Source organism: Tauraco erythrolophus, chromosome 15, assembly GCF_009769465.1.
Source record: "Tauraco erythrolophus isolate bTauEry1 chromosome 15, bTauEry1.pri, whole genome shotgun sequence".
Classification (NCBI taxonomy): Eukaryota; Metazoa; Chordata; class Aves; order Musophagiformes; family Musophagidae; genus Tauraco; species Tauraco erythrolophus.
In genome coordinates this window covers 11,861,543-11,879,849 of record NC_141479.1, presented here as the reverse complement: position 1 = coordinate 11,879,849, position 18,307 = coordinate 11,861,543, and the positions used below count along the sequence as shown (strand labels likewise).

General features: G+C 38.0%; 1 protein-coding gene across 1 annotated transcript in view; it reads left to right on the top strand.

Moving 5' to 3' along the window:
• Window positions 1-18,307, top strand: part of PEPD (peptidase D) — a 143,810-nt gene that overhangs the window by 19,528 nt on the left and 105,975 nt on the right. The window contains 4 exon segments of the mRNA XM_086620892.1: window positions 4,139-4,202; window positions 6,253-6,300; window positions 7,921-7,982; window positions 15,095-15,139. Coding sequence (XP_086477018.1) covers window positions 4,139-4,202; window positions 6,253-6,300; window positions 7,921-7,982; window positions 15,095-15,139 — 219 coding nt within the window.

The following is an 18,307-nucleotide window of genomic DNA, read 5'->3' as shown; positions in this document are numbered from 1 at the left end:
AGTGAAAGTATTGCTGCTGCTTCTTCTTCTCCTCTTTTTCTCATTGCTGCCTCAGTAGAATTTTGTTTATAATAAAGTTGTCACTTGTTATGGTCGAAAGGTGAATCTTCAGCATTTGGTGCTTAAATAAAACCTTAGCTCTTAAAAAGAAACAGTACTTCAGAATTTGAATCTTCTCTTAAAAATGTAGCTTCGCATCTTTAGGCCATTTCAGCATTTCCCAGTTGCTACGAAAATCTTGAGAGTAAGAAGCCAAGTAGGTGAACTAGTTTGGGTAGAAGAGAATGGAAGTGGGACAAGTACGTAGGAAGCATCAGCAGAATGTAAACAGCTTTGATGTTTAACCCAAAATAACTCAAGCTTTTTCACTGGACTGGAAATTGTGATGAATTTTAAGTGGTGAACTAGAGACGGTCTCTTGTTTGAGGGATCCTTTGGTGAAAAAAAAATGAGGACTGTATTCTTGTAAATATAAAGAAGTGCAGGACTCTTACATTTTCCTTCTAATGGCCATAAACTATGAGATGCCAGATTTTTGCCTAGCCTCTTGGGCATGTGTACTTGGGCATGATGCAGTTCCAGGAGTATGGAGTTGCGTATTTCCATTATAAGATAAAATGATGACTCCTGCTATTCAAGAAACTAACTCTTGATGTTTCTAATGAACACTAGTATTTGCTTGGCTGGAGTTATAAAACTATAGGGAAAGGATATTGAGCCTTTTTAGGGCCGAAATGCATTTTTCTTCATAGGTTTTTGCTAATTTATGTTACCAGTGAAACTAAAAATTTTTGTACCTTCTTTTTCCTCCTCAAAAAGTCTGTAAAAATTAGGCCATTGCTTCTGTTCACATCTGTTTACAAAAGTTTGGGGGTTTTGATAGGTAAGGAGAGATGTGATTCAATAGTATGTGGGATCATACCTTCACTTGGGTAATCCTTCTAAAGAATTTATGACTCGCTGTGGATTTTTTTGTGTGTAGTCTCTGCAGTGATTAATCAGAATTTTGAAACTGGCAGCGCATAGCAGTGTTACAGAAGACAAAGCCAAACCTAAAAATTGTGACCGATTAACTTATTCTACCTGCCTGAGAGTCATTTGCAGAGAGAAGTACTCCTCATCTCTATGAAGTATCAGATGTACTTGAAATTGTCATAACTGAATGTAACTTCCAATTTTCATGATGCCTGTGAGCATTCTGTGGAAGATACCGTTCCTCATGACAGTGATGGCCAGTGCTAGACTTTAGCCTGTTTTGCATTTAAATTGGATAAAAATGAATACTGAGCTCTGTATCTGCTAAGGCTGGTACTTTTTTACAGCAAATACGATGTTGGTGCATCATAATCTTTCATATGTACCCGCTGAACTGGGAAAAAAAATTAAAGAGACTGGAGAAAATACGGAAAGGTCTCAATTAGGATCATCTTTGCTCCTCTTTCTCCCTGAGCTTTTGTTCTGCCTTCTGTACTGCTCTTCTATATGTGTCAGCACAGAATTTTCCCGATGTAATGTAGGCTTCCGTGTGCACTTTTTTCTTCCACGTGTATGGTTCTGCTATAGGGTAGGTCTTTGCAGAAATCTTGCCAGTGGGAGAGGTGGCTTCATCACCGAAGCATCATGGCTCCCTTGGGATGGGCAGGGGTTGGTAGTTTGTGGGAAGGATATGAGTTTATTTTATCATCTAGTCAGAGGTGCTAAATGGCTGAAGAAAAGTAGTGAGGCAGAGCCTTGAGTACTTCAGAGAGGGGCTGACAAGTCTGGGTCTGCTTCGTACTAAAAGTCTTGCTGACTTCTGAGCAAGGTAGCAAGAACACCAGCAAGGAGATAGACATCTGGGAAATGTGACAGGTTGTCATTAGGTGTGATGGAATCGAAAGTACCTGACAGATGACCTAGTTTAGTAACTGGGAGAGAGGACAGAGGATTGTGAGAAGCCGCTTTCTCTCAAAGTAGAGAAAAAAATCCTCATCCTTGAAGGGATGATGACTGCTTTTGTTCCTCAAGAAAAGAGTGATAGTGTACATAAGAAGAGATGTTGAAGAGATTACAGCTGGAATAGAATCAATAATGGATTAATATTAACCATAACCAAAGAATTAGCAGCAGTGTGCTCTAGATCACACAATTATAGGAGGCAACTAACAAAAAAAAAAATAATTTGAAAACAGCTTGTGAAAAGACAAAAGTTTTCTTATTGGTGTGTTGGAAAATGAGACCTACTCTTACTTAAACTACATTAAGTGAAGTGAATAAAACCCAGCACATTTGTGGGCATACTTTAAAGAAATATTTACTTTACAAGACACAGTTCTTTTATTTGAACAATGCACTAATTGTAAATGGTGCTTTGGAGGTATTGCTCTAAAGAGCATATATTACCATAAATTACCATTGGACATAAATTATCTGGTTTTACAGTTGGCATTCTTCTGATATCAGATGAATTGGTTGAAACTGTAAAAGAGAACAAAATGGAAAGTGCTAAATCTGTTCGTGATGTTTCTGGAATATTAAAGTACTTGAATGTGTGAGGAATGAAGGAGGGGGAAAGGAGATGCCTGTAGGAGTAACAGAGTATGCAAAAGTTGGAGGTAAGGGAACTGTAAAATATAGGGTGTAGAAAGATGAGAGAATATAGTGATTTTTTTAAATTATATGTGAAATTAGCCAGGGAGAGAAGATAAATGATAATTGCTTTGAGATGATGGGAAGAGTCCACAAAAGGAGCATTGCAAAAGGGAACATATAATGAGATTTTTTGTGTTAATTTTGAGTAGTACTTTCACAGATAAAGAAATTTAAAAAAAAATCTGTGATTTACTGCTTGAGAACATTGTAAATGTTTTCATGTTGTTGTTCGTATCTCAGCCCAATACTGTTTGGAGCATAAAGGAATGTAAAATGAAAAATGAATGCACACTGGAAAAATGACGTAAATCAGAGCTCTAGCCACCTGGTACTGCAGGCAGCTGCTGCACCTGCCCTTGTTATGGAGCACCTCTTGAAGATGCTGAGCTGTTTGTCCTGCCACTTCTGCTGTTCCTCACTGCAATGTTCTTCGCTCTCCCGCCTAATTTATTCTTTCCCCAATTGGCCTTGTGCTCTTGTATCTACTCTTAAAGAGCTGAAGGTTCGGTCCTGCACATAGCTCTTGCTCTCCTGCTGTCTCTCAGGAAGCAAAATGCACAGGATCCTCCAAACTCCGGCTCTTCCAACCACCTTTTTTTCTCCTGTTTTCTTTATTCTGTGGAAGGATGTAGGCTGGGTGGGTTTTTTCTTTTTTTCTTTCGAGATTACGTTTTTCGAATTAGACTGATTATTTTAGTTTGAGGGTGAATAGAGATTGTAACTGGAGACTAAAATCTTGTGAATAACTGGCTGCTACCATGAAGTGAAGGAATGAGCAATGGTACAGCCACTGGCACGGGGTCAGTGGGAGAACCCTGGAGCACTGATCCACACCAGTGTCTGCCCTGACTGCAGGCAGATCTTTCACAGGACTCCCATGTTCTTCTTGCATTTAGAAAAAAGTCTCTTGTTGGGTATTGGGAGAAAAAAGCAGAAGTGATTTAGTTTGGGCATGGACATGTAAAGTTGCCCACCCTGTTGGGTTAGAGGAGTGAATCTCTGGTGTCCCAAGGAATAGAGGCAGCAGAGCCCATGTCTTAGTAGCCCTCAATCTGCTTCATGTTCACATCAGAGGGGTTACCAGGGAAGAAATGAATGTTCTGTTCATTCTTTGAATATAACACAGGGCAAACTAGTCTTTTGCGATTTCCACATCCTTCCAACATCTGGTGAGTTGGAAAGCTGTATACAAATGGCATGGCAAATATCTTTAACGAAACTGTCTTGTGTAGAGTGAATGGGAAGAAAAACCCTTTAATTCAGGAGGAGGCCATAAAATCTAAGTATCAATTACAGACTAGATTAAAACACACTGGTTTTTGTAGCTGTGGTAACTTTGTGTGTAATCTCTTATTTTGAGAAATGGAGTCAAGGATAAGATTATTAAAGCATTCTTCATATCTGATTCTATTGTTGTGATAGTAGAGGACATTATTTCTTTGTCTGTGGCCTTATTAAATATAACAGTTAAGCTAAACCCAAACGTTTCTTTTGTTGTTTTCCAAAGGATTCAACCCCCTGAATTCTTCAAGAAAAAATATGCTGTGGATGAAGTCCACTATGTGAACGAGGTGAGTTGTCTGTGTCTCTGAGTGTTTTTCAATGAATACAAAATCAATATGTGGCAATGATTTTGCTTAATTTTAGTCCTCTGCTTACTGGATGTCTCCTGACTTGGTGGGACGTTTCCCCCCCAGTTACTAGAAAATGTCCTTCATACTTATAAAGCACTTGTTATATTTTTTTCTTTATTTTTTTAAATGCTGCCATTTTGAACTGGACAGTAAGGTCTTAATCCAAAGACAGTCCCATAAACATGTTCTGTGCATCATGAGACCTGTCAGTCTGTGTCTTTATCCAACAGGAACCTATTGCTACATACATTTTTTGCAATGCCTTGGAGATTTGAGGCGGTTGCTGTCAGGGAGGTTGCATGTCCTAGCTCTGACTTGGGAGCCTGCATTTATTTTATGCCTCCAAAGAGCTGTGAGGAAAGACTGCCCTGCCGTCCTCTTAGTTTATGTTGAATAATTCTAATATTTGAATAAGAAAATATATTCATATTTTTAAATACAAGTGTGACTTGCTTCATTAGGTTTCTCATTTCATTTCTGAGCAGATGTTTATGCACTTATGCACCTGACCAGTTTCTTTGGTAGGAAGACTCAGCAGGGTGAGGGCAGTATTCTTGCCAAGCTCTGTGCGTGATTTTCATGGAGAGCAGCTTGCAAAGGAAGACTCCGATACTTCTGTCCCTGTAGAGCACTAACTCTGACTCACTAGACCAAAAATTTTGCTCTCATCAGCTGTGAGGATGTTTCATTTCATTTTCATAATGAGTCCAGCTATGAAGTGAAGTTTGATCCTGTATTTCAGTAGCTGGTGGTGGAGGAAGCTGTGGAGAGGCTGCTTTTTGACATGTGTGAGTTGGAGTCATGTAGAGTGCGGGCGCTCCAATGCTCATCTGTCAGACGGTGAAAATTGCAAGTGGAAAATACATGTTTTATTTTTAAAAATAGCATTTATTTTTGGTCATGTTATTTGTTTTGGGTCACTTTCCATCAACAAATGCCTTTATTGCAGTTCTGTTTGCTGCTTCCTTACTACTTTAAAAACTCATTGATGGGAAAAAGACCTCTTTATGTCGCCCAGTAAATTGTCCCAACATAAAGACTATTTTTCACCTGGACTATATGGTTTGAAGGTAGAAGCTGTTGAAGCTTGCAAAAAAACTGTTCAACTTTCAAAAGTTCTGTCTATAACTTTTACCTAGTTTGCTAAGGAATTGGTTTTCCACCATGAGGGGGACTAGGGTAGGGTCCTTATTTACAGGATAGTTTATGTCAGCAAATGACCAACCTGTGTGGTGTGCAATCCTGATATTTCATGGGGAGAAAAAAAACAAGTAATGTGGAATATTTTTATACCTTACTGCCATATACTTTCCTTTATTAATATTGTTAGTGTGCTATTAAGCTGGTTTTAAGTTAGTAGAACTGTGCTCCATGGAATTATGTCATCTATTCATTCCCTCAAGGAATGTGTAATTCAGTGCCCACCATTCTGCAGCTGCTCAAAAGCCCAATTCTCTACAAGCCCAGTGATTTTGTTCTCAGTTTGTAAATGTTTGAAAGATACTGAAAGAGCCTAATACAAGTGGTAGTCAGTAGATGACCCAATGAGAATAACAGTAAATATTCATTACTAAGTATTTAGCAAATTGTAATATAGTAACGTTAATGCATGTGTGTTTTATATGCATTGAGGATACAGAGTACCCTGGTATTCCTTATTTCTGTGTGACATTACAGCTTTTTTGCTCATATTTCCTGTGTCTTCCAAATAATGACAGCAGACTTAATCTTAAGTTATGGTTGGTATTGATGTCTTTAAAGGATACCAACAACTTGAGCACTGCATTTCTGTGTAAATATTTTGTGATCTACTGACTCTTGTTGCAAGTGTCAGGTAATACTAAAATATCTGAAAGGTATTAGAGCATCATTTTTTGTCTTTGCAACTTGTTTACTTTGTGTACAGCAAACGTTGATGAAACTGGTATCAATGCGATTATAAGGAAGTAAAAAAGAAAAATAATAGCAATCTAAAACTTCTTTTTAGATATCCAGTGTCTTGGCTTCAAAGAAACCTGCTGTGCTCCTTACTTTGGTGAGTCGTCATATTCTGAAGAACAACTACCCATTTTCTTCAATAAGGAGATCAGTTTATTCAGTATTTCTTTGCACTCATTCCCTATCTTTTCCTCCCTAGCTACCTATGTGTAGTCATCTAGTCTTCTGACTCCTCCATGATCTCAAGATTTGTAACCTCTGGCCTTTCAGTCCATATTCCCTCTGCCAAAAGCTTTACCTGTTTCCTGGTAAAACATGACAAACCTATCTAACGTCAGCCATGCTGTCCTCCAGCCTATGTACAATGACTCCAAACTCCATTTTTCTCTTCTACTGCTCTGTTCATGTCATGAACATGTTTGTGCCTTTGGGAATCCCATAAAGATTCAAGAAATACTTTTTCTGCGTTGAGTGGGTTGGTAAGCACAACTTCTGGGAGGAGGGAGTGATATCACATGCCTGCCAAGTATTTTGAATGGTGCTTCTCTGGAAGAAGGATGAATGGATGTAAAGCCTGCAAGTTTCTTCTTCCCCATCACCTTTCCCCCAGCTTCTTTCCTTGACAGATGTTTTGTAAACCTCTTGCTATTAAGAGCATCTGATTTCTTGTCTCCAACCTATATAAGAAATTATTTGATCCCTCTGAACTTTCACTTACAACAAATGCAATGGCTGCTCTTGGATTTCTTGTTTTCCCATGGTAGTTGCCAGATAAGTCTTACAAAAAATGACCAGGGATCTGATCTCTCTATCCATTAAGAACAGAGGCCCTAAATAATTTTCAGTGTTTCTTCCGCTTACATTTGTATACACACACACACGCACATAATAAAAGATGACCCTATGGCTTTTTCTATGTTCTTTAAGGGAAATGAGTGGCAAAGGGAATATTTGACCATCTTGTGCTTCTTACCATTCATTTCTGCACATAAAGTTTCTGATTAGCTGTCACCCTGTGAGCATCCTGTGGTAATTGGGAATTTGCACCTAATTCCTCGCTGAGAGGATGGAGCTGTGATGTTTCACATTCCTCCCACTGCCATGAAGAAGTACACAGAGAAGGGAGGAGCCCTTCTCTTTCTGCCGGCTAAATGGAAACTTGGTCCTCTCCTCCTGTGGTCTCGTTCCAAAAACAGAACTGTAAGGCTGCTCCACAGGGTTTCTCAGGCACATATCAGAAGTGTTTATCTGCTGTGTAGCAGCCAAAATACTCTTGCTTATGCTGCTTGCATAAGGGGTGGGGGGAACAGCATGCAAATTTAAATAGTAAGCATTGCCAAGGCAGTGTGTAATAATTTATTTTTAAATGAAATTACTTTAAAAGAAATCTTGCCCATTTGTTATTCCCTTGCCCTTTATTATTATGTAGGTCTCCTAGCTCCCTCTCAAGACATAAGGGAATTAGAAATCAAAGCTTACCATTTTCCTGTGCAGCACATCCTAGTCTGGTTCTACGCTGGTTTCTTGTGAAATGAGCAATTTCTTATATTGGTCTGCATTTGAACAGTCAAGGGATTTTTTTTATTTGTAGTGGTTCAAGTAAACTTACATATACGTTTTCCCAAAGACTTACTGCAATCAGATTCTTCCTGTGATTTAAATTTTAAATACTTTTTTTGGCTCAGAGTCATGATCCTTTTAATCTTTTCCCTCCCAGCGTGGTGTTAATACTGATAGCGGAAATGTCTCCAAAGAAGCTTCGTTTGAGGGAATCAGCCAGTAAGTGATAAGGCTTTTTTATACATTAATTGTTACATGATTGTGTTAAATTAATTTTATATTTCACGTTAAATGATTTTTTTTTTCCTAATGACAGGATGTTGAATGGCAGACTAAATGTATTGGTATTTCTTTGGAAATAAAATGTTTGACATGTTTCTAATGACTTGAAATACACTGGTGTGTTTTTCTTTTGAAATTTCTTTTTCATCTAAGGTCATCTACTATTTCTGTGTATTTGCTTAAGTATCTAAAACCAAACAGACTCATCCCTTTACCTCCATTTTCACTTTTCAGATTGACATATTTGGTTTTCAGATTTCAGAAAAATGAATCTTTAAGAGTAGCTTCCTTGTACAGTGTTAAGGTAGATATTAGGGATTCTGATACGCACGATCTTCTGAAAAGATGTCACATTACAGGTGTAAACTAAAGGATCACCTTTCTGCCTAGATGTGATCTTTTAGTGTCCCTTGACATTGTCTTTTTATGAAGTTTGACTACTAGTGGGGTGAAAACGTCCTCCTGCATGCAGTATTTTGAAAAGGCAGTAAATAAAAATAGATCACAGCCTACTCTGGAATGTGAGGATGATGGCCTCAATTTTGAATGTCTATTTCTGTCTATTCTGTTATGATATCCTAAAATGAGATATTTTTCCATTTTAGCTCAAGTGTTTGGCAAAAAAGAAACAAAACCTCCTATTAAAAAGCCTGTTAAAATAAACACACATGCTGAGATGTTGAGTAGATGACGTTTTCTTTATGATGCTTGACTCCCAGTCACCCCACTGATTTTTTTTTTTCCATCCACCTCTCCTGACAACATATTAATTATGCGGTGATGATCGTAGTGCACAGAATATGCTGCAAGTCTGGGCACTCATTTGTGTAGTCTGAGAGCATGCTTTCTGCTGGGATCATCCTTTCTCTTTGTCATGTGAACTGAAATCTGGAATCTGATTCCATAATTACTTTGTTCTCCCCTCTACAACCTAAATGGAAACTTAATGATTCTGTCTAGGATGTTAGGGACCAAGGTGGCAGACATTTAGATATCTCTTGCTGCCCAGTGAGTTAAATATAATCTATTCCAGAATATAAGTAAACTATTTTTAATTAATATTGGGTGTTTCCTCTCTGCTGTTACAGCAGTATGATGTTCTGTTGCTTTGGCCAAGTAAATACACCATTATCTTAGCTCTCTAGATACAGGTGGACTCCAAAATCTGCGTGGAGCGATACCTGCAGTTTAGCTGAGACACCTCCACATGAAATATAAACAGTTATTGATACCAGCAGTAATTCATTATGGGAATGATATATAAAGTTCTGTTTGAAGTACCAAAAAGACCTTTTTTTCCCCCTGAATTTCACTGAACACTAGAGTTTAATTAGTAACACGTTCTATTAGTTGTCAACACTAAGGTAGGAAGCCACTCCATTTAGCACTTGATTTGGGATTTTAATAGCATATCTCCTGTAACACTTGGAGGGATTAATGATGTTTTATCACTGGTGTCCTGGTTTGTGGTAAATGTGCTGCTGTTGTGCTCCGGGAAGAGTGTTTCTCCTTTCTTTAGGAGTGATATCCAGCTGTTTAGCAGATACTTCTCTTCTGAGACCTGGATACGCTCATCCCTTGTGGATCCAGCTGCTATCAATGAAGTTAATTATCAATGAAGTTAAAATTTAAACAAAAAGATTGAATTGTGGATCCAGCTGCTATCAATGAAGTTAATTATTGATTAAGGTGAAGGCCCTTCCTACAAAAGGCGGGCCATTTCCTCCTGGCCGTGGGAGATGCAACAACTTGCCGTGGAGCTGCAGCCTGAAGCCTTCTTCTGGTGAGTGACATCTGATGACCCCGATGTGATAATTAAGAGACCCTGAAAGAGACCCTGCCAGGGCCAGTGCTGGAGCCAGTGCCAGAAGAGCCAGAGCAAGAATTTCTTCGTCAAAGAGGTAAAGCTACTCCGAAAAGAGGGAAGCAAGAATTCTAGTTAACCCTGAAAGAGGGAAGTGAGAATTCTGTGAAGTTCTAAAAACCAGTAAACAAAAAGGGGGAATTGTGGATCCAGCTGCTATAAATGAAGTTAATTATTGATTAAGGTGAAGGCCCTTCCTACAAAAGGTGGGCCATTTCCTCCTGGCTGTGGGAGATGCAACAACTTGCCATGGAGCTGCAGCCTGAAGCCTTCTTCTGGTGAGCGACAATCCCTTTCCACCTCTAGGCGCCAATTTGTTAGTTTTGCTGCCGTTGAGAGATCTGGTTGGTGTCTTCCCATCCTGTCCTCCTGGTGTGGAAGAGCACACATTGATTTTGTTGTTGGATGTGCTGAAGATCCACTCTCTTCTGCTGATGGATAACGTGCCCTCAAACCTCTTGTCACTCCAGCCTTCCCTTGATCTCCCAAACTCCTGCTTCTGTCTTCTCTAAGGCTGTTGTGTCTCTCGTGATAGCACGCTTGGTCTGGGTGCCAGTGGTAGGTATGCAGAGAGCCAACGCTACTGATTGAAGGTGGAAGCACAGGGTGAGAATCCTTTTAAACTCTTATCTCCTCGGGTTTTTGTAACTGCGTATGAATCAGCCCATTTTATGTTTATTTTCAACACAGACCCAAACCGATTTCAGCATTCCTGCTTTCCTGCTTCTCCACCTCTCCTGTGTCAAATGTTGCCTTTATAGAAACACGTATATTGTGGATGTATTGATTTCTTCTGAGAGGACTAAAACATGGGATTTGCACCAAGCAGCGTGTTCCTTCAGACCGCCTCTGTCCCGTCTACCCGCAACTGCGCCTTGTCAGCTGTCTCCTCTGTCCTCTGCTCAGCGGGGCTCTGCCCTAGCTATAAAGCTGTATTTTATTCCTGGGTTCTTGTTTGTTTCCATTTTCTGGCTACCTGGCCAAGATGTATTTGCTTGCTAAGGCCCTTTTGTGTTCCTCCTGCTCCCATTTGTCTTTTTTTCTCCCAGACTGATACTGCTAGTGTGGTGTGGTGGTGTTTGGGTTTTTTTTTGTGGTTGGGTTTTTTTTTTTTTGTGATGGATAGTAATAGAAATAATGTATCATTTCCTGAAAAAGCTGAATCTTGCTCTCTTTGCCAGCTGTTCATCTGCTCCTGTCAGAACCTGCCTTTTTCTTGCCTTAATGATGTTGCTTCCCTGCCTTACTTTTTGAACCTTTGGAGCTTCTTCTGGAACATAATTACCTAAACTATTTGATTAATTTTTCCACTGTAATAAATAGTCATTTGAGACAAAATGACTACTGTGGTCATGGGTTATTTCTATGCTCACCCCGAAAATAATCTGTTATTTTTGTCCTGCTAGCAATGATTAAATGTGATTTTATGCTGATAATAGAGCCTATAATAGCGACTCATATTATATTTTCTGTTAGTTTACCTATAGCTCTCTTGTGTAGCAAAGTATATTGTACTAAAAAAAGCTTGTATATTGCTGCAATCTGTAAAAACGGAGAATGGCTGTGCTTGGGAAGTCTCCCTGCTCAGCGGTGGGCGCTACTGTAGTACAGTGGTGGGAGCAGTCTGGGGCAGGGACATAGGAGTCCTGGACCATTTGCTTATGTTGTTCCTGGTAACTCCTGTCAAGTCAGCCTTGTTTTCAGCTGTTATGAATCCTGCAGAAGTGATTTGCTCTCACTTACTTCAGATGGCTTAAGTGTAGAAGGCAGATTTCTAAAGTAGTTCTAATGGATTGTTTTCTAGAAGTATATATTTCTGTTTGCTAATAAAGGCTAGTTCATTTTTTTTCTAATTCATGGAACCATTTTTCAGACTGGAAAACATGCAGGAGTTTTAAAAATCTAATCATGTAGCGGTTATGTAGCACTTGTAAAAAAGCTTTGAGATGATGTAGTTCACCAATGTATTCGAACCTGTATGGATAAACAGTTTTGTGCTACTTACTTAAAATCACTGTTGAATAAATCTTTTCTGGCTGTGTTGGGGGCTTTTTTTCATCCTCAGAATTGATTATGTAAATGATAGACAGTTTAAGCAGTTGTACCTAATGTTTAAAGTTTTTCAGTTAATTCCTTTGCTTCATCTAACCACCATCTAAATGGCCTTTTCCCTATTGTGTGGTGAAGTCAATTATTAGGGGAAAGAGTCTCCATGTTGAAGATGAGTAGAAAATTCTGCCATTGTGTATGAAAATGTCTTAGATTTTTATCACTGTATACACACAAAGTGTATTCATTAAACTGACCGAAAAGGGTCTCATTATGCAGTGTTATTACATAGGAGGTGTCGATTTCTAGCTTTTTTTTTTTACTAATTAAATTGACTTGCATGTTAAAGGACAACTGAGTAGGAAATCAATCTGGACATGCCTTTTAATATAGTATTTCTTAGTTCTGTGCTGATTAAATGGGCGCATTAACATGTTACAGATTGCAACTGTAGCAAAATATTTATTTGTTTTCTTATTCAAGACCACATATCTCATCATCTAAGTGCAAATTGCAGGAAAATGCAGAATTGGATTGCTCTACATGATCCTCTTAATGTAAGGACAGTACATGGTTTTTAGGAGTAAGTTGTTGTCTAGCAGGATAAAAACTTTGCCAGATGTACAAGATAGGAATATTTTGTGTAGGACTTTGTGCACAAATTATGTGAATTATTCATTTTGAACACGATTTATGTTCTCCCGTTAGTGATGACAAGCTCTTCCCCTTGAGCTTGCCATTTAACCAGTAACTTTTAGGATGTGGTTTGTTTGCTTGGCTTGATGGTAACTAAAGTGAAGGATAATTTGAGTTTTTAGCTTTGGAAGTCTAGCAGTCATGAACAGGTGGCCTTGTGGCCACTCGCACAGGACTCACAGTTGTCACGAGCTAAGTGTGTGTTTAATTAGCTTCCCCAGTTGGCAGCAACTAGAATTTTAAAGAGCTGCTGTGCAGTAGGTGGTCTCAGCCAGTAAGTAAAACTTGAAAAACTACACAAAGATGGTTCAAGCAGAGCCTTTATGGCTGGGATAGGTAAAAACCAGGGTCTGCAACAGACATGGTACATCTCTCAGCTGAAATTTCTTTTAGAAAAGAGCATTATTTGAACTATTATAAGCCTCTGCCAGTGTACAATTCCCCCGCTCTATTTTTTTGTTGGTTTTTTTTTGTCAGATCAATGCTCAGATGAGATGCAGTTGTAAGGTTCATAGTTTTACTGTTTGGCTCATTTGATTTGCTTTTGGTTTCATCCGTTTGTGCTTGTGGTTAGAGGGCATGTGTCAGGTTCTTGACAGAAGAGATGAGAATTTTCAGAGTCAGCTGTCTTCTGTACCTGCCCTTCCTTGCCCTTTATTTTCTTTTGTTATTTCTTGGTAACCATAGTTTATGCTTGTCTTATTTGCATAGAGCTGGTTTTGGAGCTTTCTGCAGTGCTGCAGTGTCTCTTTATGCTTGCCTTCATTGATCTGTTTTCTGTCTGACATGCTGATGACAATTATTGAAAGTCCTTGTATCCATTGTTGCAGCTGCAGCTTAATTCTTCTGTGTCTTGGTTTTCTGTGGTGGTGTCAGTTTGAATGCCTTCCAGACAGATAGGGAGCTCAGGCTTTTGGTTTTGTGGAATTTTTATAGATTGATTTTACTATTTCATTCATATATTTTCTTCTGTATAAATTTAACTGGCTCTTCCATTCCAGAATTATGTCTGCATTGGCCTACATAGGTAATAGTTGTTGGGATGGTGATGATTAAATTGAAAAAGTGCCCTTTTTCACTGGTTTTACAATACTTTCTTGTTTCCAAGTATCAACTTTATTCTATAATAATGCAGTATTCTATGACTTGTGGCTTTTTGTATTGTTGCATTTCCAGTGGTTTCTAATTGATACCCATAATATGAATACCATGCAGCTTGTCATTGTTGAGTGTTGTGATAAGTTGTTTTCTGTTTTGGAGTAGGAACACAAAGCTATTGACCTTCATCTTGTTAGGATTTTATAAGTTTATGAGCATATGTTCTTGAAAAAGAAAAGCATAGGATGTTTTTCTGCTATCTGAGGGTGCAGGAAGACCCTGGTACAATCAGAAGTGACTTTCAAATATTTTTTTTAATTGGATTTGTGCTTTAGTTCATCCCTTCTGAGGTATAAGGAATGGTTAATAACCTGGAATAGATTTAATTTTTCATTCAAAAACGTGGGAAAATGAATTGTTGCCTTACAACATTCTTCTGAAGATCTGTTGGGAGTCTTGGAGCGTTTTAATTCTCTTAAATGCCCTAACTGAAGAGCCAACAGTCCTGAGTCAGACAAAAATACCTTTGATGTAGACTTGTCCTTAGGCATTTAAATTCTAAGCAAAAAAACCCACCCTTGAACAATGCTTGAAAATCCATTTATGTTCCACTTAATTACTCAGCTTCTTACTCTATTGGCCACTGTAATGTTATTGTTTAGAGAGCCTCAAAATAGTTCCAAGAACATATGAATTGCTAATGTAGAAAATAAACAGAAAAATAGGTAAGTGTTTGAGGCCAAGGTGAGATGGAAGCTTTGCCTCTTCTCTAGATCGGAAAAGATAAGGAGAGATTGTTTTCCTTTTCACAGTCCTCTGAGCAAGCTTGTTTATCGCATGCCACATTCTGTGTACACAAAAATCTGAAGGTGTAAAACAAAGGATGAAATTAGCAATTCATTGTTTAATTTCATTGAAGGGTATTTGAGGAGCAAAGTTAAAATCACAGAATAATTTTGGTTGGAAGGGACCTCTCAAGGCCGGTCTGGTCCAACCCACAGTCATAGCAGTGAATTGGTAACTTAACGTTTCATCTTTGTCAAAAGAAGGTTTTAAAATGTGTCTCGAACATACTGTTACTGTGGTTTTTGCGCATTCTTAAAATTATGTATCTGTCTCATGTATTTCAAAATGAAATACTTGCACAGTGAAGATGAGTGTGTGCATTCTCTTCACTGTGAGATCTATGCTGATCCGTACTGAATTCCAGTACGATATTTGCCTTTGCAGATTTTCGCATCCTCAGAGAAGGCACGTTAAAAAAAAAAAAAGTGACTATGCAGTCTCTGCTGTTGTGTGTTTGGCTGTTTTTTAACATTTGTATTTTTCTGTTTCTTTGTAGATTTCATGTGAACAACAAAATCCTTCATCCTGAAATTGCAGAATGGTGAGTAGCATAAAGTCTTTCTCTTTGGATACTGTTGAACATGCTTATATTGTGTACCATTGCTTCAGAGAGATTCCCTCAGCAGAAGCCTCCTAGTTTACTATAAGAGTTTTAATTTTAAGGTGATTTCATGTTGTGATGTGGAAATAATATAAAAAAAGTATAAACAGGACTAGCTAACAGCATTGAAAAGTCAGGAATTTGTGTAACGTAATGTTTCTTAAGCGTTGTGTCTGGATATACATTTTTATAGAATGTGTTTGAAGTTAAGTCACATTTGTGTAAATGTGGATTTGTAGGAATAGAAAAAGAACTGAGGATAATTCATATTCTAGCAATGAAAGTCAGAGGTAGATGAAAACTGTGTCTGAACAGGTAATATTTAATAAGATGTTATTACTTCTCTAGGAATTATTTTAACAACATTAATTTTGTTGAATTATTATTCATGTAACTATAATTTGTAATTCCAGGGGAATTCTGCTGCAGCCTATCTAGGATAGACAAAATTAGAGAGTGTGACTAAATGTCTTAGCAGCTTGCAAAGCTGCTGCATTTTGCCAGTTTTACTCTTTTGGTCAGTGTTGCTGATTTTGTCCTCAGGATTGCTCCATAACTACGGCTTTCTAGTTCTCCATTTAAAAAATTAACTGAAGAAGCAACATAGTGGATTAATGAATCAGTTTTTTATCTAAGCTTTCTGAGTGTATTAATCTAGAAATGAGGAGGCAAATACTCAGTTAAGATAGATAAGCTCAGAATCTTAAAATACAAACAGGAAAGTGTCCACTCTGACTACCAGTGAGGTAGCTGATTGTATTATATACTACTACATATCATTCTTTGTTCTCAGCATATTTGCTAATATTAAAATCTTCTGCTGTCTTCGTCTAGTTGCCAGCTTGCAACTTTCTTGCCCCTTGTCTTTCTCCACTAACAGGAGTACAAAAAGGTGGACAAACAAGAGGAGCACAAAAACGGCACTGTCAGGTTAAAGATGTAGGTCCCTCCTCCGCTCTTTAAACAGTTTATCAGATCCCTTAGAGAATCTCCTCTGGCTGCTGGACACAGGATAATGAAGTGTCAGAGGCTGGAAGATCCCAATGTCTTAAAAGACAAAAAAACCCCTCACCCAACACCAAACCAACTAACTAGAACTCAGCAGCAGCCACCTCTGCAGGAAAACAAGACTTTTTGAAGAACTTCTAACTCAATTTATCCTTTCTATTTTTTTTGTAAGTAATGTAACATGACATCAGGGGTCTCAGAGCATGTGTGAACATATCTGGATCTTCCCTGTAGATATCTGCAATGACAGGAGCTTTACTGATGAAACACTAACAATATTATTAAAAGGAAATAGATTTTGCTAAGCTCCTTCTTTAACAAGTTTTCCTAATTGTATTGAATTTGTACATTCTTACACATCAATTTCTGAACTTGTGTTCTGTCTACATTCTGTGTGCTATCTCACGAGGGAGAGATGCGTGGTGTGCACCTTCCCTCCACCTGGCTTTTAAGGAAAGGGAATTGTAAGTGAAGCCAAAGTTCAGATTTGAATTCAAAAGTCTTTTAAAAAGTTTTGTCAAGTTTAATGCCTTTCATTTTAAATCAGAAGTGTGTTAAAGACCGTTGTTAGGATAAGTGTCTGGTGAAATCAAGAAGTGAATGACAGGCTATATGTACTAAAACTTCCTAAAGCAGAAATTTCCTTGGAATGTCAAGTTATTGCCCAAGAAACTTTCTTTGGAAAGCAATAACGTTTTTAGAATTAAGAATATTTTTCTTTTAGGAAGATGAGTTTTTTTGAGATTGTATTCTAGGGTAGGAAACTGCTTAATATGAATCATATGCTTGCATGAATGCATGTAATTTCAAATTCAGCAAACTCTGAATTATTCTGTTTTACATGATACTTGTCAGAAAAACTCTGATCTATACCATACTGTCAAAACTGCCAGCAAGAGGTGAAATGACTGAGTTTTCTGAACCATCTGGAGAGAACTGAGAGCTACAAAGGCAACTCTAGTATTATACGGTCTTCTAATAAAATGCAGAGAAAATGGTTCAACACTGACAAGGGGCAAAGTGTTTGTGCTTAAGGATCTGTTGCCTCCCTTTCTTACTCATCCTTTTTCAAGATCTCAGTGTCTTCTGACTTGATATGAAACTTAAGGATAAAGAATAAGAATTTGACCTTAGACTGGATTTCAGCAGTTTGCAGATGGGTATTTTCACTTTTTTTAAATTGGGTGAATGTGTTTTCAAACACATTTAAACACTTTCATTTTAAATTTCAGGGGTCTCATTTCAGATTTGATGCTGAATGTATATGCTAAGTATTGATTTCACTGTTTTGAAAAGTAAATGTAATCTAACAGAAGACAAACTCTAAACTTGTCCAAACCATCTCCCTAGTAATCAGAAGGAACTTTTTCTACATTAGCACTTAGAAAAATGGCCTTTTACTTTAGTATACCAGTGTCTGTCTACCATAATCGTGGTGGTGCTAGAAGATAAGCATTTAGCAATGTATGACTCCTTTTGTGCCTGTATATATTGTATTTTCCCATAACCTCAATGAAAATGGGATTTGATATTTACATGTGGAAGAATTCATATATTCTGTATTTTACATTACCTTCATGAAAAGCTATAATTGTTTCTTCTGGTAAAGCGATCTGTGTTTTAATGTCTTAAAGCTAGGAATACACTTTTTGTGTTTTCAGGGTTTTTTGATTTATGTTGTAAACATCTTGACATCTTTTTGAACTGTTTCAAGATGAACTCCTGTATTTGGTGTTCATGCAACTGTTGTAGTGCTTCTCCTTTGCATATGTGCATTACTCCGTTTTGATGCTAATTCAGTTAGCGAGTTTTTATGTGAAAGCTTGCAGAAGAGCATAGATGTATCAACTATGATAGAGAAATTTCTACAAATAAAACGTGGAAGGGTAACAGCAGAGGTGAAAAGGGGTGAAGACAAGGCAGGACTGCAGAGTCTGTCTATGTGGGCAGCATCTATACATACTAGGTGGTCTGTAGACATAATTGCATTTCCAGAAGGACAAGGAGGAGTGGAGGTACCCAGATGTTTTCCGTGCACATCACAGAAAGCAGCCATTACGGTTGCACACGTGTACTAAAAACAACAAAACAAGACAGCTG